The 22,060-nt window shown below is 42.0% G+C and overlaps 1 protein-coding gene across 11 annotated transcripts in view; it reads right to left on the reverse strand.

Annotated features, from left to right (window-relative positions):
* The window catches only part of NAV2 (neuron navigator 2), a 370,655-nt gene that overhangs the window by 59,050 nt on the left and 289,545 nt on the right, over nt 1-22,060 (reverse strand). Inside the window, exon 1 of one of the 11 annotated variants that reach the window (XM_074543927.1) lies at nt 972-1,581. The exons of the other annotated variants lie outside the window; for them this stretch is intronic. Within the exon in view, the coding sequence (XP_074400028.1) occupies nt 972-1,069 (98 nt within the window). The 5' untranslated portion in view covers nt 1,070-1,581. Of the gene's footprint in view, nt 1-971; nt 1,582-22,060 lie in introns of those variants that run through there. 11 annotated transcript variants of the gene reach the window in all.

A 22,060-nucleotide genomic window follows, 5' to 3' on the forward strand; every position in this document is an offset into this window, starting at 1 on the left:
CCATCCGGAAAAAAGGAGAGAACCATCAGAAATTGTCTTTCTGAAGGCTTGACAGCCTGCTGAAGTTCGCCTTAAAATAAAGGCTGAACTTGGCAATAAAAATGTGTTAATTTGATCACAGGGCACAGCACCATCACTCAGGAAACCAAACCACAGAAAAACAACAGTTGTTATCCCACCAGTGATTTACAGAACAAACAGGCACATAATCAAGTCTAATGTTTTATTCTTTGCTGCTGGGAAGATGTCAGCCACTACCAACCCTGGAAGCAGTTTTTTGTCCTAGCAGAACTGCAACACGCTGGATAGGAACTCCTGGTTCATGTGAGCCTTTAAAACTAGGCTCACTTGGAAGGAACTACAAAAAGGAAAGAGATCTTACAACCTTACTCAGACAAATGAGGAAGCCAGCAGAAATTTGCACAGGAGTGAGAATAAGAACTGGATATTATGCAGTAAAAGCAAGTGCACTCTGGGCTGGGATCTGGCCTGAAACAGACTCACACACGCCTTTGTTTCCTTGCAGGGTGAGCTCATTCCCACAGAGGCTCCTCCTTTGCAAAGAAACCAGACTTAGAGTGCTAAAATATAACAAAGCCCCATAGTTTTCTGAGGCTAAAAGCCTGAAACACTACTGGAAAGATAGCCAGCTAGATTGCAACCTTTGAGTATCAATGAACCTCACAGAATCACAAAATGAAGGCAGAAAAAGCAAACACAGCAATAGCTGTCAGTCCTCACACAAGAAACTTTCTACCATGTTATTCAAATATTTGCAGTCTATTAAAAATGTATTGATTTCATGCAGCATACAGAGATTGAAAAGAAACAGTGCAGGGAGAAAGCTGCTCAGATTTATCCATCATCCCATGTGTGTCCACTGCCACCAGTATTTGCAAAGCTAAACCTCCTTACTCAGAGGTGCAACACAACACACTCCCGTGTCTCCAAAAGTGCAGAAAATCTCTTACCTTGCAATATTCCCCAGCCAAAGCACTTCTCCACCTTGCTGCCCATGAAGAACTCCAGGAAAGGGGCTCAGATTTATTTTGCAGGTTGATACCTTCATTAGGCTACCATCCAATGCCCCCCCCTTAAACAAACCAGCCTGTAACTTGGCTATCTAGGAAGAGACTTGGAGGAAAAAAAAAAAAAACAAAGTTGGAGCAAGGTTGTTTTCCAACAGAGACCTCCACACGAGCCAGCAGCTCTGAGAGACACTGCAAAGCACAGCCCAGCTAGAAGGTGATCATCAGAAACTTCCCCTGCAAAGAAATCTGATCCCTCAGCACGATTAACCCCTGAAGCGCTGGAAAGGCAGAGGTCAGGGCTGGGGCTGGCCCTGTGTGAGAGCTGGGGGCTGATGCGGCCCGGCAGGTCGGGGCCCGGCCCAGCACGAAGCAGCCCCGCAGCCCTGCCCTGGGTGCCGATGGCACCGAGCGATCCCGGCTGGAACATCAACTCCTCCTGAAGCACTGCCCCTCTCTGCCCCACAGAGCGGGCAACAGTGGCACTGCCGAAGCAACTCGTGTGAATGCAGCAGCAGACATACCTAAAATGCTTTAATACTAAAGATTTGGAACACTGGTAATTTTTTTTAATTTTTTTTTTTAAATGCAGGGGGAGTGGTGGTATAGAAAAACATTTTCAATAAGAATGGTAAAGAAAACACCAATTTATCCACTGGTATCTCCAGCTAAGAACTTAAACTGAGACAAGATATGTAATATTAATCTGACTTTCCTTTATTTAGCACTATAGAGCAAGGGGGGGCTTATTATTTCCCCTTATTTCAAACAGAATACAGATGGCTATTTAGAAATATGATGTTGATAAAAAAATCTGGCGGTTAACATTCAAAATTCTTATTTTAGTCTAATATAAATATTTTCTGACAGGATTCTACCAAGACCTCTGCATTCTGATGAACATGTGGAATTTTTAAAATTTTTTTTTCTAGTATGGGAAATCACACCAGCTGAGTAGTGCCAGGATTTCTGTTGCCAGCAAGATCACCTGCAAGGGATCCTGTTCTGGAAAGGAGCTGGGAAGCCCTTAGGATGGAGAAAATGGACAAGACACGATGCTGTTGCCTTAGCCTCACCTCAAGAAAATCACGGATCATTCAGCCCAAAACCAAAAAGAAAAGTAGGAAGTGAAAAGTCAACTACACCATTATATATTTATTAACTCAGCTTGAGTACCCTTGTCTGAAATGAAACATACCTTTCAGTACAACACTGCAACGTTGGTTGAAAGAGTTAAAATGCAAGAATTCAAAGGTTATAAAACAAAGACTTTGTGGAGATACTCTGCTGCCAAAACCTTCAAATAAATGAGTCTCAGTCTGAGCTTGCCTTCTTACACTGGAGCCTGTATTTTAGTGGCTACTGTGTAACTATGGCAACACAGAGGACGGGTAATTTACAGGCTGGTGGATGTGACAACTTGCAATTTTGAACAATGCTAATAATAAAAGTGGCTTGGGAAAAGCATCGTTTAACACAAACGTTTGTGGTTCAAAATTAAAAAGGCCAGTTCACTTAATTTTAAAAATTTTTAGATTTTTTTTCAGCCGAATGATTACCTATATTATGTTAGTCTGATGATTAAAACAAGGTAGAAACATGACTCTTGTGCTTTTTGGTTCATCTGCACCTAGGAGTGCAGCCAACCCACCCCCTCTGTGATGTGCAAATGCAAAGCTGCTGATGTCACATCTTTGCTGAAGATTAGACAAGAATCACAGGGCTTTTTTAAAAGAAAGCTATGTATTGCCCATAGAGAAAGAGGGAGAAGGTCCTCATGGAATGTTATTTCTCCTTTTTTGCCTCTGGTGCTTTCTAACCACTATCCTTTATCAAAGAATCCTGCAAACTGCTTCTCATTCTTTATTTTAATTGCTGAATAGAGTGAACAGAAATAACGCTCAGATATGACAGGTACTTTATAAAAGAACCACAACTGCAACAGTAAAGCTTTCTATTCTTCCCTAACACCCTTCCTGTCCTTCTTTCACAAGTGATGTTTCTCAACTATCTGCCCATGCAGTTGTACAGGAAATTAGGGACTGACCCGCTGCTAATGACAAGTAAGAATAGCCAGAAATACTCAATTAAAAAAAAAAAAAATCAAATCCGAAATTGCAATCTAGGGAAAAAAAAAAATCAGGACACTGCATCTGTGGAATCACCGGATTCCAAATAAAGCCCAAATTCACAATATTAAGGAACAGCACTGTACTAACATCCATCTACAGCCCCATTGTCCTTCCCTTCCCTGGCAGTGCTTCCACTGCAAAGGAGGGATTTTGCAATGTAATACCCATAAGGCCAAATGCAGAGGGATACTTCCAGATGAATTTTACATGTAGCAATAATCACAGTTTTATGGGTCAGGAAGTTCAGAAGATTAGTGTGTTATGGCTGCAGCGCACAAAAGCGTTTGTGTTAGAAGTTCACATAGCAATGGGGTGAGATAAGCTGTGAACAGCTTCACATCAAGTTCTTTTATGGTAGTTAAAGTTGGGGAGAAGTAAAGAGACCCCACAGTATTGATTTACCTAAAGAACAGCTGCTCTTTTAGAAAAGGCTGCAAAGTGTCCTGGTATCAATGCCATAAAATCACTGCGCCTCCAAGCCCTGCTTCCTTCCCCCACTCCCGTGTGCTGTTGCCATTAACCCAGGCACAACCGTGACCCTGGGCAGAAGGGAACTCACTCTGCGTGCAGCACAACAAAAACCTATCACAGAAATGCCTCGTGCCGTTTCATTTGTGAGGGCCCAAACCCACAATTACAGGTTTGCATTCTAGGTTAAGGCAGCTCAAATCTTGCTGCATTTCAAATACTCTCTTGGAGAAGGCCAGAATGCCTGAAAATTGTGGGTTTATTGCAATACATCAAATCCTTCTTGTTTTTGTTCCTCAGCAGCTGAGATGTGTCAGTTAGGACCTTATTTGATAACTGGAATGATGACAAAAGTAACACAAGCAGCATTCAAAGACATCCCACTGCAGAGTCCTTGGATAATGTGCGGCATGAGGCGTCTGCCACATCTTCCCTGGAAGAGACTCCATCACCACTGGGTAAACCAATGTCTTAAAATAACCTCTACAGCAATTTTTTAATATTTGTTTTTCACTTCTTTCCTCCTAAAGGACATTAAGAATTTTTAAATTAAAAAAAACCCCAACATTTGTAACAAAACGTATTCTAAACAGACTCAAACATGCTTTTGAACACACTTCTATCCTTTGAAGCAGAGCACATGGAACAAAAATACACCTTTCTAGAGCACTTTCATTGATTATCTGCATGAGAAAATCAAAGCAGGATTACAGCAGCACTGCTGCACCATCACAGCTCTTACACACAATACTACAGGGCTACAACTCTATGTAACTACCTAAACAAATGACCTTTGCATTAAATTAAATGTTTAAAAAAATCAAACAAAAACAACAAAGAAGCCCGAACTTACTGAACTGGTGTGTAATTGTTAATCTTAGGAAGGTATTTCTACCTAAAATCAGAGGAACACTGGCAGCAACATAAACTCTCAGGAGGAGGTATAGTAGAAAATAAACTCTAGCTGCTACACCCATGTGGGTTTTCAGTTAGGTTCCAAAGGGAGCTTGGAAGACAGGAAAAGTAGGGCTGGAAAATGAAGCTTCATTCTGAATTCCTCTTATTCTTCAGAGGCACTGAGTTTGCAGACTGACCGGGGATATGTGCTCTGAAAGACTCCTCACATCCTTAAATCTCAACGGGAAGAACCCTCTGTTGCCTCAGGCTTTCCTGAGAGCAGATAATTATATTATGGTGCTGCTGTGTGGATTTATTTATTTTTATAAGTGAGCACATGAAGTGCAGGGTACTTTGGGCTTTTGTTTAAATCACTCAGATGGCATCACACAGAAGACAGTAAAAAGGAACCATCAGGGAGTGCTGCTGCATGGGCATGTATTGTAATGCACAGGAACTGGGGAAAGGGGATTCTGACCCCCAGGAGACTGAATTTGAGCAGAAATCTCAAAAATACAGGGTATATTTATATTAATATGAATATATTAATAATTATTGCACAGTGTGAGATAGACTTAGCATCCCCCTCCAAGGATGCTCTGCTTTTCACTGAGCAACCATTAAAGAATGCCCCAGCTTCCTCCAACAAGGTGAGATCCATGCCTGGTGGAGGAGAAGAGACTATTTGTGTGTGTGAGGTGTATGATTAAAAATGGCTTTGCAGCATTTTAACATGTACTTCAAAGATTGTTTAAGAAATGCCAGTAGCCTGCACAGAGCACTAGTGTGACACAGTTGTGAGGCACACTTTTCACTATGCCCACTTCCAATGAATAAGCACATCAGAGTGAGAAACACTGTGAAATGGCCACTTTCTAAAAAGAAAAAAAGGCAGGGAACTGGAGAAAACCCAATAAAAATGGGGGATGCTGAACAGCAATTTAGCTTGCATATTCTTATCTGAGAGGAATTCCAAATGAATGCTGAATCCAGGGCTTACACTTGGATGATCCAAAATGTTTCTATATCTAAACACATTACCAAGTCTCAGACTCCTTGAGTGAGAAATATTACCAACATATTAACTATATTAACACATGTGTTTGCTTTTGCATCTATGATTTCTATGCTAATATTTCCAGATATAACAAATAAATCAGACTAAAATTATAGAAGACAAAGAGCCCATTAGTAAGAACAGTCGATGTAAAATGGACAAAAATCTGATCTTAAAGTGCAGTTAACATGGTGAAACACAAGAATGAGGCATCATTACCATTGTTTTAAATGCAGTTTTCTTCATCTCCTTCTCCAAACTATAAAAAGAACATAACATTGCCAAGCATGATTTTAACACACATGTCACTCACTAAGAAAAAAATGTCATTCTTCCAATCTAGGTTGCTGAATGGAATAACAGGAACTGCTACGACTTTCTAGGATTTAACTGTCTCCTGCAAACACTAAGGTTTTAAGTTTGATCCCCACCAAATGGAATTATAAACATGGTGCAGCTGGCATGAATCCTCTTTCTCAGGACTCTTTGGGGTGAATCTATGACAGATGTCCATATTTCATTTACAGTTTGTTTTCTGAGCTTTCTAACATCACGTCTGCACCAACAAGCAATAGAGTGGAGAACAGAAACAGACCTGAAAGAAGCTGTACAAATCATCACCTGGAGCAGTGAGGCAGAGAACAGCTTAGAAAGAGGGAAAATGTGAATTGCAGGTTCTGTTTGGGCCAGCAGGCACAGGGCTCTGTGTCAGAGCATGCATTCAGCCCAAGAAGGATATGCCAAGGGTGATAGCTACAGAATTGGATATTTCTGACTCAACAAGCAGCTCCCCAAGTGGTTGTAGTACGGTTTTGAGAAGCCCTGTGAAACTTGATTTAACCTGCCTACCCACACTCCCCCAATCAAACACTAAAATCATTACTGTGAAATCAATAGCAGTCATTAACCGTGGCAGGGCACCCACTGTAAAACCACTGCTGTCATCTGTATGTATCTTGATCAGTTATGATCAATAGAGTTTACCCATCTTAATTGCTTCAGCCTTCCCCTAATTAGAGCTGTCTCTGAATTTACAGTTGTTTATTGTTGCTGTGGGTGTTTTTTTGCACATCCTACCAGAAAACTCATTTATTCGAATGAAAATACCACCACTACATCAAGCGAGCATCATTGTAGCGTTTGCAAATCCTCTGTCTCACTGAGTCTATAAACAATGCAACCATATAAACACTTCAACTGCATAATCTGCAAAGAACAGAGACACAAACTCTCAACTTCAACAAAAAATTATTTTCCTTCAGTTTTGAGAGTCCATTTGTGTTTTTTCATATAAAACAAAAGAATCTACTCCACCCATCCTACACAAGGATGTTCCAAAGTCTGTATCTGAGCCAAAAGGCATCACTCCCTTCTCAGGTTACCTTGCAAAGTATTTCCATTCTTTTGGATGTGCTTTTTCGTGTGAATTTTTTTTATTTTATTTTTATTGTTTCTGTCCATCAAATAGACTAACTTGCCATTTCCAAATTCATAGTAGATTCTTAATGAAATACAGAATTTTGTACATTTCCCCTCCCTGGCACTGTTATCTATGCCTGGTTATGTAAACTAAGGATTTTTTAGATTTATATTATTCCTAACACAAAATTAACTGACTCAAACCACTTACCTACAATACAGCATCTCTAACAGTGCATACTTTTAAACAAAAGTTTCTCCTAGCTCTCAGGTATTGTTTAAAATGCTGACAACTCTTATGGACTCATTGCTCTAGAAACAAAATAGAAATGCTTAATTAAGCAGCAAAAAAGCCCAAGCATAAACGATAAGGCACTAAATTTAAAGTAATATTTTAAAATTGCAGCTGATTATTAAAATATTTAAATGTTTTATTTAAATATTTAAAACCACAGCTGTGTGTTCTCCACCAAACTCCTTATCCCATAGACATCTGTGGTACACACAACCTGCCCAGGTGAACTCCTGGCCTCAGCTAAGCCCTACCAAAATCACAGCTGAAAATCACTGAGAATGGTCCTTCAGCTCAGCTGCATTTCACAGAGATACCCAGCTCCACAGGGCCTTGACTGGACAAAAATTCAGCTGCCAGCCTTGCTTTCTGCAAAAGGTCATCTTTTTACCCACTCCAGCAGCTCCACTGCTCAGAGATGCCTTACCCATAGAGAAAACACTGCCCTTGCAAACATAAACACAGCAATGAAACCTCCTGCCCTTGCTGGCCAGAAGATACACACGATCAGACTGCAGTAGGACAGGGGAAAACTGATGGCAATAATGACAGCTACTGCATGAAACAGAAAACAGAGCTGTGATCTTCTGAAACAGAGCTAACTCCAAATGCCTGTGCCTTGCCCAGATTATCTGATGCTTGACGTTGTTTTCTGATACCTGAAAAATTAACAAATTAACCAGGTAATGAACTTTTATATTTCGTTGTTACAGTTTCCTCACAGGTAAATATTTCTTTCATATACCTTATGAAAGATGTTAAATATTTAGTCTGAATGCCATATAACCCGACAAGCATTTTTTCCAGGGGGTAACTCTGCCCACATTATCTATCCCATCTCTCCAAAGAGCCAGGTCGCACCTGTTTGACCCCTCCTTCCCCAGCTCAGAACAAAACTACTAAATTCTGTGCTCCAGTGAAAGGTGCAGCAATGTTCACAAGCATGCACCTAGCAATTAACCAACAAGGGGTTAATTATTATCATGCCTCACAGCATTATCAGGCAACCTTTTGTTTCTTTTTATTTTCTTTACAATCAGGTGCAAGGACAAATGTTGTCAGAGCCAGAAGTGACACTAATCCTGGGCTTCTCCCCCGATTGCCCCCGGTATTCCTGCTTATCTCAGGCCTGTCTGGCTCTTTATTCTATCAGCTATTTATTTGCACGTGAAAACGCTGCAATATTCATTTCCATGCTGCATCATTTTACACATGAAAATGATGAAGACAAGACCTAAGAGTGCATTACTGGCTGTGTGCACAGCGTAATTAACATGCACATGATCTGTATGCAAATCATGTCATTGGAAATAGTGACTATTAGCATAACAAGCGCTAATTATTTATTGAGATGCAACTCGAGCAGGCATCCTGCTGGGGCCTGACTTCCTCAGCCACAACGGCACCACCTTTTCTTTCTTTTCTTTCTTTGGCACCACCTTTTCCTCCTTGTTTCCACATTCTCCTCTCTGCTGCTGCTGACCAGCACAGCAAATAGGGAGCCTCCCTCCCGAGCCTTCCTCGAGGGCTGGAAGCCCTGAGTGCTGAATTACCCTCGAACTCCTGCCCAAACCACCCCTTCCTTCACCCATTATCTCATTCCCAACTGATAACAAGTCTAAAGCAGCACCCAGGCTTCTTTCTCTATCCGTTTTTTTTTTTTTTTAGGAATAAAATGTGAGAAAACAAAAGCTCAACTGTGCAAAGTCATAAACCTTTCCCAATATCATGCCTGCTCCTCCTATCCCACTTTAGAAGAATTTAACCTTTTAATCATCCCAGCCATGAAATATAACAGTAAAACATAAATAAAATATAAGCGTAATAGTAAAATATAATAGTAAAACACAATTTTACTATTTTCCAGCAGGTGAGCAAGGCTTGCTTGCTGGATCATCTCATCAGCCGTGCCTGCTGAGAGCTCTGGGTCACTGCTGCCAGCACTGCCTCCCTGCTCCACTCCCTACCCCACTGAATTCCCAGGCTCTCTGCAGCACTCCTTAACCTTCCCCAGGATTTCTGTGAGAGCAAAATCTTGCAAAACTCTTCCTGGCCCAGCAATCCCTTCCCCAGCCCTGTTTGTTCCCTCAGAGGCTACACCCGCTGCTTCAGAGATGGCTGTGTTACAGAAATGAACTAATTACCAGGGGGAATGAGTTCAATTATTTATCACTTTGCCAAAAACTGACATCTTTGGCCTGAAATTTTCCAAGCTGCATGCCAACCTAAGGATTGACTTTGGTCTTGGTTAAAAACAAAACAATTCTTGAGAATCATTAGAAAACAAGACATGATTTTTCTATTGAGTTGTACTGATCTTCCCAGAGAAACCCTGTCCTGCAATACAAAATACTTATTTGGTTCTGGAAGGCCCTGGAGAACAGAGAGGGTAAGACATGAAAAGGGAAGCCGAGAATGTGAAATGTAACTGGAAAAAAGAAAAGGAAAGTGAAAACCAATTCAGATGGAAAGTCTGGAGCTGAATGTTGGGCCTGCTGGAGGTGGTTCACTGCTCTACAGTGCTACATGGCTGTAACTCAGGGAACCAGCACAGAATCACACAACACTCTGGGTTCAAAGGGCCCTTAAAGATCATCTCATGCACCTCCACTGCCATGGGCAGGGCCACCTTCCACCACACCAGGTTGCTATGGGCCCCTTACACCCTGGCCTTGAACGTTTCCAGGGATGGACATTCACAGCCCAGGGCCCCACCACCCTCACAGTAAAGAATTTCTACCAAATATCCCTTCCAAACCCACCCTGCCAGTGTGCAGCCATTGCCCCTGGTTCAAGTCCCTCTCCGGGAGCCCTTTAGGCCCTGAAGGGACTCTGAGCTGTCCCTGGACCCCTTTAGGCCCTGAAGGGACTCTGAGCCCTCTTTGGACCCCTTTAGGCACTCAAGGGACTCTGAGCTGTCCCTGGAGCCCCTTTAGGCACTGAAGGGACTCTGAGCCCTCCCTGGAGCCCTTTAGGCACTGAAGGGACTCTGAGCCCTCCCTGCACCCCTTTAGGCACTGAAGGGACTCTGAGCTCTCCCTGGAGCCCCTTTAGGCACTGAAGGGACTCTGAGCTGTCCCTGCAGCCCTTTAGGCCCTGAAGGGACTCTCAGCCCTCCCTGGAGCCCCTTTAGGCACTGAAGGGACTCTGAGATGTCCCTGCAGCCCCTTTACGCCCTGAAGGGACTCTGAGCCCTCCCTGGAGCCCTTTAGGCACTGAAGGGACTCTCAGCCCTCCCTGCACCCCTTTAGACACTGAAGGGACTCTCAGCCCTCCCTGGAGCCCTTTAGGCACTGAAGGGACTCTGAGCTGTCCCTGGAGCCCCTTTAGGCACTGAAGGGACTCTGAGCTGTCCCTGGAGCCTTCTCTTCTCCAGGCTGAACAACCACAGCTCTCTCGGTCTGTCTTGGTCAGAGACACCTTTACACCACAGTGGTGGCACAAACACAGCTGAGAAGTGACCAGGAATGTCCAGAAGTGGCTGGAATCCTGTCAGAAGTGTAATTTGTTAAGAAGAGGCTTTAAGGCACTGCCACACTATCTCTGGTTCAGCAAGATTTTAGCTAAAGCCCTCAAACTGCCAGCTCTGCTACTGCTAGAGCAAATGTCTCTGCTTTAGAGAAATTTGGAAATTTTTTTTATTAAATATCCTGTTGGTTAATGAAAAAATGTGGCTTCACAACACTAAGACAACTCCCTTGGACCCCTGTTAATTTTCATAGTTAAATTAGCTGGGGGAGATGTGGGAGTTCAAGCACTTCAACCTGAATTCTTTCCATCCCACTTCCTGCTCTGATAGCTCCACAATAGTCAAGAGTCCAATCAACACCTTTCAGTATCTTATGTTGATATTATTTCCAGCAAATAATTTGGCAGGAGAGACAGCGAGAAATATTCTTAGAGAAACAACCCTGACACAGGAAGCCAAAACAGAGATCCTCGCTCCAGTCAGGCACAGGAGCGACCTCAACTAAACTTTGCACATTGTGACCTTAATCACTGCATCACCACTCTGTAAGCCAAAAACCAAGAACAAGACCCAAGCCCTTATTTTCTGTTTTACCCATGTACAATAATGAAATAATCCTAAGCCAGCCTCTCGTTTGTCTGTCCTGTTTCAGCATGGGCAGAGTGCAGCATCTGGTAAGGCTGAGCTGTGAAATGGTGGCTCACGCTGCTATCAGAGACCTGAACTAGGACTGACAAGCACAGCTCTGTTTCAGTGAATTCCTCCAGAATTAAGGAGTGGTCATTGGATATATTTGTTTGGAGACTTCAGTGAACTGAACCGCACAGGGGAAGAGAGGATGAAAGGACAGAAGTCAGGAGGTGTATCCTGCCCTCCCCCCAGTTAAAAAACCAGATTACTAATTAGATTAATGCACACACTCATATTTAGCGTTTTAACAGGCACACCTAAGAAAATGAAGGAACTCCTTGCCTTTGAGATTAATAAAGAAATAAACAAAGATTCATCTGGAAACCCCCTTCTTGGCTATTCCCTCCACTTTCCCTCTAATGTGTGATTGTGCTTTGGTTCAAATAGATTTTTAAAGAAACAAGGAACAGAGTTCTCAGAGATTAGTTTTTAAGACAGTAAGCCCACAGAGGCTTTTCTTCTAAGCACCCTGTTCTTCTTGTCTCCCTTGAATCCATTCTAGTAAAGTTACAGCTACAGTTCACTAGTGTCCCTGAAAATGTCCAAAGAAAGTTTCATTCTCCTCCCATGATCTCACCCTGTCTTGCTCAGCCAAGTCATAAGTTACCTTTGGCTCTCATTTTTTAATTTCTAAAAGAATCCCTTGTTCCTAAATTATTTGATAACATACACATTGCCACAATAATTTCAATCACATCACGATATATTGCAAACCCCTCAATTTAAGGATGTTAAAATCTGGAGGTGAAATCGGAGCCCAATGTCAATAAATAAGAGAGGAATGTACCCAAAGCGAGGAGCAACTTAAAGATTCAAACACATTTCATGGCCAAAGCAGGGCTGCAGTAGTTTGCTGAGGATACAGGTAGATGTGATGAAATCACAAGGCATTGTTTGGAAAGAGATGGATGGCTGCAAGGGAAAGCAAACTGGTGGCACAGAGGGGATGATGCAGGAAAGGTGAAATAACTCACAGAAAAGAATGACCAGAATTGTGCTGGTGGAGAGAGGGAAACACATGGTATGACTCACAGAAAAGTGATTTTATCAGTCACACGTTTAGCTCACTACAGCTGATGTAAAGTCAGCCCTTACAAACATGATGTGAGAAATGAGAATGTCACTAAAATCAAGAATTGGTCAGAAGTAACAGCAGAAAGGGACCAAAACTTTAAAGTCACAGCGTGGAGGACACCTCTGATTTTGCCCTCTGGGTGTTGGTGGTGAAGCCACCAGCACACTTAGACCTAAAGGAATAACAAACAACTTCTTGCTGCCACATGGCATCTTGGCTTTTAACCTCTATTAACAAAGAAATGACTCTGTGGTTATAGTTAGAAGCCAACAAAGAACTTCAACAGAAATAAGAGCATGAAACTCACAGACTGACTTCAGTTTGTAATCAGTCTTTTGATTTCAGAAAATTCCTGTCTTTCCTTCGCGTGCACATTTAAGACATTAGAAATGTGTAAATGCAGATTCCTTTCTACCACCTGATCCCTCCCATGAGTCCTTTGCTTCAGAAATGCTCCCAAAGCACAAATGAATAAATTCTCTCCCTAGGAGTAGACAGAGGATACACACAGTCCCAAAACACAGGTCAAGTGGAATTTCAGGCTTTCCTGGGTGAATGTAACCTCTGTGAACTTGACCTGGCACAGTATACTCATATTTCTTTCCTGTAGGCTCATGTTGGTGATTCTTCCTTCTCCTTTTCCCTCTCATCTTTTTCCACAGAGATACACAGCTGCCTATAAATACATCTCCAGCCATTCCTGATAATATTCTATTCATCCCTTCTGCATTCAAGACAGTTTCAGTTCTGCAAATGCAATATTATGTTTCAGATGTCCCTGAAAACAAAAATTAAGTCTTTGCATAAAAATGCAAGTGAAACATGAAACTATGCATGTGCATATGAGATGGTATCAAATAACATGAATGGTTTCAAAGAAATGTTTAAGGCATTAAGTCATGTTATGAAGAGTATTTCTAGCTGCAAGTTTCATAACAAGAATAAATCAACCTTGACAATGAACATGAAAGAGGGAATGAAACCTTTTTGAACACTCAAGGTGGTTTGCTCATTTCCCCCAAACCAAAACGAATTAATTAGTTGATATATCTGAAAATTAACTTAAACTAACAACATAATCAGGAAAGATAAACTTTAAAGTTTAAATTAGATTAAAAAGAATAAAATATTACTTGGGGCTGATGAGAGCACATGGTAACTCCACAGTAGCTGCTGAGCTGAGCCTTTGTACGTTAGGGAAAGACAAAAAAAATAACATCTTGTTAAAAAGAGCTGACCTCAGCCCTTGGACTTTGCTCAGGCACTAATCAGACTGCCAGTGTTCAGCATTTATCCCCTGGCTACTCATTGACCATCTATACCTGGCCACACATAAACACAGCCTTAGCAAAGGAGGGGTTACTGAGGCTCCCTGTGCTAACCCTGCACACAGGTTTCACACATTCCAATGCCACTTATGTCCAATTAATTAGCCTCAAATTGCAGCAATCAGTTTAAATAAAATTAGATGCTTTATTTATAGTAAGAATATATTTTAAAAAATCGTTGACTAATAAAAACAAATTACCACCTTCTCCTAATACAGCTGTAACAGCACAATGTCACTCCAAGTGTTTCCACTGTGGAGTGTGCAATTATTTATGCTGGCCAAATGTATATTTAACTGCATATACTTAAGAACATCATGTGGAAGCCTTAATGCCTGTTTATACAATAGCAGAGTGTTTTTAAGCCCCATGGAGCTGTGTAACACTGAGCAGTTTAAGCCTCAGGATGTTGGAGCTCAATGCAGAAAGATCAGGAGCAAAGTGACTGCTTGTTCTGTGGAGTCTCACCGGCACTGTGAATCTTATTAGCTGTCATAAAAAGGTCACAAAGCCACCTTATCATACTGCTGAAAAATCCCTATGTCGTGAGGAAGCTGAGGAATTGAGAGAAACAGGATAGGATCTACAGATAAGAAGAGTATGGCCCCCCAGTATGGAATATCTAGTTGGACACCAGGGAAATTATCATGACACCAAGGAATACGTGACATAAGCAGCAGCTCCACGTCCTGGGGCAGCAAATAAATAGGTTCAGGCTTTGTCCCTGTCCCTCCACTCCCCAACGGGTAAAATGCAGCACAGCTGCTGCCCAGAGGGGGAATTTCCTTCACTGGGCACAGACATTCATTCCACATGGTCCATGCACTCCGTCCTCTGCACTCCTGTCTGTGCACACGCATGGGAAATGGGACATTCCCTGCTCTTTGAAAACCCACTTGTAGGTGACACATAAAATCCCTGTGGCAGAAGGGGAAAGGAGAGCACCTCTTTGTGAAGTGCCATGGAAACAGGGAAGGAGCCTTCATTTTACCTGAAGACATCCTCTGCCTCCACAAGTGCCAGGTCAGGGATGCTTTTACTTTCTTTGGTATCAATAAGGCCAAAAGCACCCCTTGTTTACTTCATTACCTTCTGAAAACATAGGAGCTGCCATTCAGGACAGCTGGAGGAGATAACTGCAAAATATGGAGCATTTCAAATATAAGATTTAAGTTGTGGACGCCTGAGAGCTTCTTCTGCCATGCTGCAGATGTGGATATTGATTGGATATACCAGTGTAGTAGTACCATCCACCTTCAAACATTTAACTGTCCAATTTAGGAGTCCCATTACCATGTACATGCAACGGATCAAAGCATCCAGGTATTCTGAATTCCTTGGAGCGGTCTCCCTGATGGAGACCCTTCTCCCCACCTGCAGTGCTTGAAATCTCTTCACTGGAGGGGACAAAAACGGGAGTAAATGATGGAAAGAAAGGAAAAGGAAAAGGAAAAGGAAAAGGAAAAGGAAAAGGAAAAGGAAAAGGAAAAGGAAAAGGAAAAGGAAAAGGAAAAGGAAAAGGAAAAGGAAAAGGAAAAGGAAAAGGAAAAGGAAAAGGAAAAGGAAAAGGAAAAGGAAAAGGAACTCTAGCAAAGCTCAGAAGAGCACGCATAAAGGAAAACACATGCATCTTACATTTGGACTCAGCATTCTGATATAATTTTCTAAACAATACCATTAGAGGAAACATTCATCTGCTAAAAAGAAAGCTTAGATCCTGGATATTAACATTAATATTTCTATTACCATGGAAGCAAATAGTAATAAACTATTGTTATAATCACAGGACAATACATAGCTGTATACCAGGAGGAAAAACAAATAAATACTGAAATTTACAATTATGGACAACAAAAACAGACCAACTAAGATCAAAATGAGAATGCTAAGGTTTTCCAGTAATGCAATATTTAGTAATAAACACAACATTTGAAAAAAATCACCAGTCTAGAAATTTGCTTCACAGCCACAATGAGCTTCCAGGCTCTTCATGCAGCCCCAAACTGGGATTCTGCTTTGGGAGGCTGACAGCTGTCTGCTATTAGTTTTATCTATTCAATCTCCAAATCCCAAACTCAGAGGTTACTGGTGTAGGTCAGTTGTGAGACTGTGTTGACTCTCTTGCCATTTGACATGGAAAACCAAACAACAAAGTCTGCTCTGTGTCAGCAAGCATTTCACATTCTTCGGTTTGTCATGCAAAGCACAAAGACCCTGATACAGTTCAAAATGCTCTTTGTATCTACAATCTTGTTTACCCTTGGAATACAAGCTTCATTTCCCACATGTCTGAAGTGTTTCGAAAGCCACTTCATACAACAGAAAAGACAGTGCTAATCTCTGGCAGTGGAACCAGAAACAGAGGGCTTCAGAAGAGCCTCCAAATCAGCACTGAGATCAACTTTACACTTATATACTTTGAGTGCAGGTGTGTGAAAGGAAGCATGTCTACAGGAAAATCAAGTTCCGTGGGTTTGGCATCCCTAGATGTCAATTATTCAGCTGCTTAAACCAGGCATTTTCCCTGTTTACACAGAATCAGCACCACCAGCTCTGGAACAGGCCTATCCCCTCACCTGTGCCCACGCCCGGTGCAGCCTTCCAGGGAAGCACAAACTGATGGCACGGGCAAAAGGAAAAGCCTGGCTCAGTCACCACGGGCTGCTCCCTGAGGGCACCTCCCACCTGCCTCCAGCTTTGCACTGAACAGCAGCTGCTGGCTGAACGTTCCACTGGGATGCTACAGGAGAGACGTAAACACGCCCTACAACATAAAGGGATGCAGAGCGAGAATCTCAGCTACAAAAGCAAGGGCCATGACACCAGGGGAGAGGTTTCAACAAGAAATGCAGCTCCTAAAGCCCAGGTCCAGGCTATCTCTTACATATGTTTACATCTAATCAAAACAGGCAGTTCTCAAGAGGATTAGAACTTGAGTGATAACCAAGCATGTGAAGATTGCCCAATCAAATTAGTTTGGAGGGAAGAGCTTGCAGCTGTAGGGTGTTTTGTTTGGTTGGTTTCAGTAGCGAGTGGTAGAATTCTGAGAAGTGGCATCTTCTCATATGAAGAATTCTTGAAAAAGGCAAAGAACTGCTCTCAGTGCCTTGCCAGCCTGTGGAGCTCCTAAACCAGGTATTAGAGAATACCTGAATACCTGGGTAGGAGAAGAACAGGGTAATTCTTGGCTTCTTGAATGCACACAGGTCCATACTGCAGTATAATCTGCTTCTTTTTTTTTTTTTTTTGTGGCCATGAATACACAAAGAAGGAAAAGCAATCCTAATTGATCGCCAAGGAAAACCAATTTTAATTTTATAAAAAGTCAGTTAACTTACAGGCATAAAACTGCTTTAGCAGCAAGCCCCCACAAGTAATCATACATCTGCTATTGCTACATGATGTGCTATTTTGGAGCCTGGACAGAATTCTCTACACAAACACCATCTCAGCGGAAAAACTATTTACTTCCTCAAGTCATCCCCTCCTCAAAACTCTCTCCAGCCTTCCAACAGCTTCCAACCTCACTAAGGAGGAATTGCTGGAATCACACTCTAAGCTGCCATCATGCAATGAGTAAAATTAGAGCAAGCCTAAGAAACAAACGAAACTTTCAAACCCATTTCCATTCCTTTATGCCTCTCTGAACAGAATTAACACTACCAAACCCTACAGAAGTACTGCCCAGAATACTTCACCCAGTGTACCACGTGTACATCCCCCAAAACAATGTGTAAAAAGAAAAAAGGAAAAACATTGCCACTGTGTCTGCTGAACAAACTCACACAGAGCTTGTGTTATGTAATGAAAATATTTGCTTCTAGACCTGAAGAAATCTTTACAGGAAGTTTGTCATCTTTTAGACCACTGAAACAGATCTGTCAGACACTGCTTCCCTCGACTAACCTTGGCATGTTTGCATGTAGAGTGTCCTTTTCTTCCTTTTGGTAATGCTCATTTCAGCCCCCTGGTACAGCTACTACACCTTTGTTTTGAACTACTAGTTGTTGCTTAACTTTGCAATTACTCTATGGAATCTAAAACCACTTTGGATTGCAGCCTGTGAAAAGATTCATCGGAAAATAAAAGTATATGGTATTGTGATCCTAATCAGCAGATCCCAGGGCCATAAACTTCAAAGAATCTTTGCAATGTGAATTTCCCCTGCTTCTGAGAGTCAGTTTTCAAGATAAATGTAGGATCTTTCAAAGACAGAGAGATGGATATCTACAGGTACCAAGGCACAATTTGCATATTTAGAAGCAATTGCACATTTTTCTAATTTAGTGATAAAATCCAAACAGATGGTCAAACAGGGCAGATGATCTGCTGGGCATGAATCATTTCACCAGCCCTGTGACTTTGCTGTTGAGCAACTCTAGATGGGCACATATACACAAACTGCAGTGACTCATTGTAGAGACACAGAGAGCAAGGAACTCTCAAAACCACTTTTTATCCATATTATCCTAAAAAAGACATAGAGAGTTTAAGTTATTTTCAGGAAATTACGCTTATTTAGTGTACAGGATCCTTATAGGGGGGTGTTTCACTGTTCCGGTAGGGAACAGAAATGGGCAAAGTGCAGCTTGTAAGTTCTCTTAATTGTAGCAACCTAATGCAAGTGCAGCTGCCAGGAAGTTCTGGGAGTGAAGGAACCGTGAGCTGATGGCAGGGAATCCTCCAGAGATGGCAGAGTGCAAACGGGGAGGCAGCAGCTTCCCCAGCTGAGCCTCCCGCGGGCTGCACATGGCGTCAGGGCATGCAGCTCCTGCCTCTCCGGACAGAAGGGACATCCCCTCTGCAAACCATCCACACACAGCACAGAGCAACCTCCTGCAGCTCCTTCTCAGGGAGCTCCACACTCAGCAACGCTGCTGAGAGCCTGCAGGGGCTGGAACCTCCTGCAATTCCTTCATAAGGAACCTCCACACTCACAGCAACGCTCCTGAGAGCCTGCAGGGGCTGGAACCTCCTGCAATTCCTTCTCAGGAACCTCCACACTCACAGCAATGCTCCTGAGAGCCTGCAGGGCAGGGAGATGCAGCAGGAGCAGGGAATTCCACTGCCATTACAAGGCAGGAGTATCTATTTCTACATATTATTATAGCAACTGGGTCCATCTGAAGCTTAACTCAGTCATGTTCTAACAATTTAACATGAAGACTATCCAGTCAATGAGTCTACAGATATCTATCCCAGAAGCATTTTCTCTGGTTTGCCCCTTTTCTTGTGTATTGTGGTGCCACTGCTAGAGCAGCAGAATCCAGCAATGATGAGATGGGCAGTGACGGAGGAGTTCTGCTCCACCTCCATTTAACTTCAGCTCAATTAAGAAGAAAAACTGAAACCACAGTCTTTGAGTTGTCTTATCCTACCATAAAACTACATAAAGGATATCTTAACAAAAATTTCCTTTTTCTTTTCCTTATTTCTTTTTTCATTGTCTACAATAAATCAGCATACAACCAAAAAAAAAAAAAAAACCGAAAAAAAGGAAATTTGGTGCAGCTTTAAGGAAATTTGATGCAACTTCTTCAGCAATATCCATCAGTACCATGACTGTAATTCTGCTTTCAGTGGAATCTGCCTCCTCCAAAAAGCAGTGACATCTTCTCTCCCCACTTTTAAAAACAGGCCAATATTTCCCCCAACCTGATGACTTGCTTCAGCTTGCTTTTCAGCCCTTCTGAAGTGTGATCCAAGTCCCCTTGGTTATCAAGGCAATCCAACAATCTCCCTCCACCACCAAGAACTAGCCCATCTTTTAGTAATCTCATCACTGTAGCAGGATTCAAGAAATTAAATTGCAATTAGTGAATTTAAGCATATGCCAGACAAAGGGATTTACTCCACAAATGTGAAATACCGTCTACTACCTGAGTCAAGACATATGAATAACTTTAGTCTGTTTTTATAAAATGCAAAATAGCAGCAAAATACTACTGTTCAGCTATTTTTGAAAGCCATAATTTTTACCATTTGTACTGCACTTAATGACATTCTTATGAATAGCGAAGTATGTGTGCTCTGCATGGAATGTCCTCTGGCTTTCTACTTGGTTTCTGCATCACTTCCAGTTCTTCTTTCCTGTCCATCTCCTGTCCAGGTTCCACAGTGTCCCCCAGGATTATCCAAAGATCCTTCCAAAAGCAGGAAATACTTCTACAATGCTGACTGCCAGGAAGCAGCTTCAGTACAAACCTGCCTGAGAACTAACCTGAATGTGGGCTGCTTTTAAGCGAGCTGCATTCATCAGATGTGACCAGGACACAGACACATCCTCAGTGCCAGCTCAGCACTGTTCCTCTGTTTGACCTGCAGTCCCTCCCTGCTGCGGCTGCTGGGAGCACCTGACAACACAATGCACCCTGACAAGCCATTGCAACCAGGAGCTGGGAAAAGCGTTCTGTGGTCTGTGCAAAGCCAGGGAATAATGCATGCAGCCTCAAACAGAGCTGTGAAAGGGAAGCAGGCCAAGCTAATCATGCTCAGCAGCAGGTTTTTAAGCACTTCATCTGTGATGATTTCTAAAAGGTCATAGAGACCCTTCCCTAATAGCATTAAAGTTACTCTTGGCAAGCTCACATTCAGAGTCTCCTGTCCCAGCCACAAGTTTGTGATAAATCAGGTCTGAATTACCTCCTCTAAATAAAAGCTTACACAGGTAGGCAACTACAGAAAGATTAATTCAGATTCAATTTACCCACACATATTACAAATTCAAGTTATATATATGAAGGCAAGGGTCAGATTTAGTCTCAGATGGAGCAGCTGTGCTCGACAAAGTGAAATCAACTTAAATAACCAAATACGGAATGGAAAAAACAATAGGATATCTATTTCCAACCTTGAAAAAAAAATCCCAAACAAAATTTAAAAAACAATCACAAACTAAATAAAAAGGTATTTTAATGCCTTTTTTGATTTAAAATGCCTTTGTTCTAGGAAACTGAAATTATCTTGAAGTCAGAAAGTAAGCTCAGTGTGTTGTGCAATGATTCCATTAACCTTGCAATCAAGCATTAAATTCAGTGCCCTTGTCTGGATTTCCCTGCTGCAGGGGAAAATGTAAGGTCTGTGCTTTACCTTACCAGAGCCAATGAGTAAAACTTCTACAACTAATAGCATAAGAAACTAAAGTAGCTAGTATATGGCAAAAATTCCTCTGATAACTTTTTAATGATTAACCTCACGCTCAGAGGTTAACATGCCTTTCACACTTGTTCTCCCATGCATTCAATTAACATCTGCTTTGAACAAGTTAAATTGAATCTGAATATGTTTTCTGCATGTACCAATAAAGCAACTCTGCACCTCTGCTCACTGCCTCACAGAATGAAGAAAACAATTATATACTGCACAGTTTTATTCAACTCCTTTTCCTTATGCCCATTTTCACCCCGAAAACACTTGAACTAAGATTAATTTTTTGTTTAAACTGCACATCATGGTAACCCAGCAAGGAAAGAGGAACTCTTTTTAAATCATTGCCCTACTCTCAGAAGCCCCTCATCTCCTGCATAGATATTCTAAATAGAAAAGACTGAATAATCAAAGCAACACATCACAGTATCACCAGCTCTGGGACCAAGGGTAATTTTTCTGCCATGCAGAGTGTTTATTGTGTGTACAGTCTGTCCCCCTCCAAGTGAACTGAAAGGATGGTTTTCAAAGCTGAAACAAATGACAACCTAGGGACTGCACTTCAGCCCCATTCTAGGTGTTACACATTTAAACACAAATAATCCCTCTTGTCAAATGTTCCTCACTGGTGCCTGATGTGTGGCATCTTCAGGAAAGGAGTTCAGCAAACAAGAAGCATTGGAAGCACAGAAAATATTGGATGGGGGAAGGAACAATGACAGGAATGTATCACTGGCTCTCCAGAAAAGCTGTTCCTTAAACAACAACATACTTTATCTCAGACAAATGCTGAATTTTAGACAGATGCTTTTTGCTACTGTGGCAATACTGGTTCAGAAGCCACAGCAGCTGGAGAGGATGACACTTGATTCCTCTCCAGCTGCATCACAAGGCGCAACACCCTCACCCACAGGACCAGTGAGTGCTGCTGGGGTTTCAAGCTGCAAATTTCAGAGAGAGAGATGAGCTCCTGGAAAAATCCAGGCATATTTTACAACTGGCAAGCATATGTTGACCTGTAATTCAAACTGAGCTGGGATTCTCTGCGAGGTTTTAGTT

Source organism: Zonotrichia albicollis, chromosome 6, assembly GCF_047830755.1.
Source record: "Zonotrichia albicollis isolate bZonAlb1 chromosome 6, bZonAlb1.hap1, whole genome shotgun sequence".
NCBI lineage: Eukaryota > Metazoa > Chordata > Aves > Passeriformes > Passerellidae > Zonotrichia > Zonotrichia albicollis.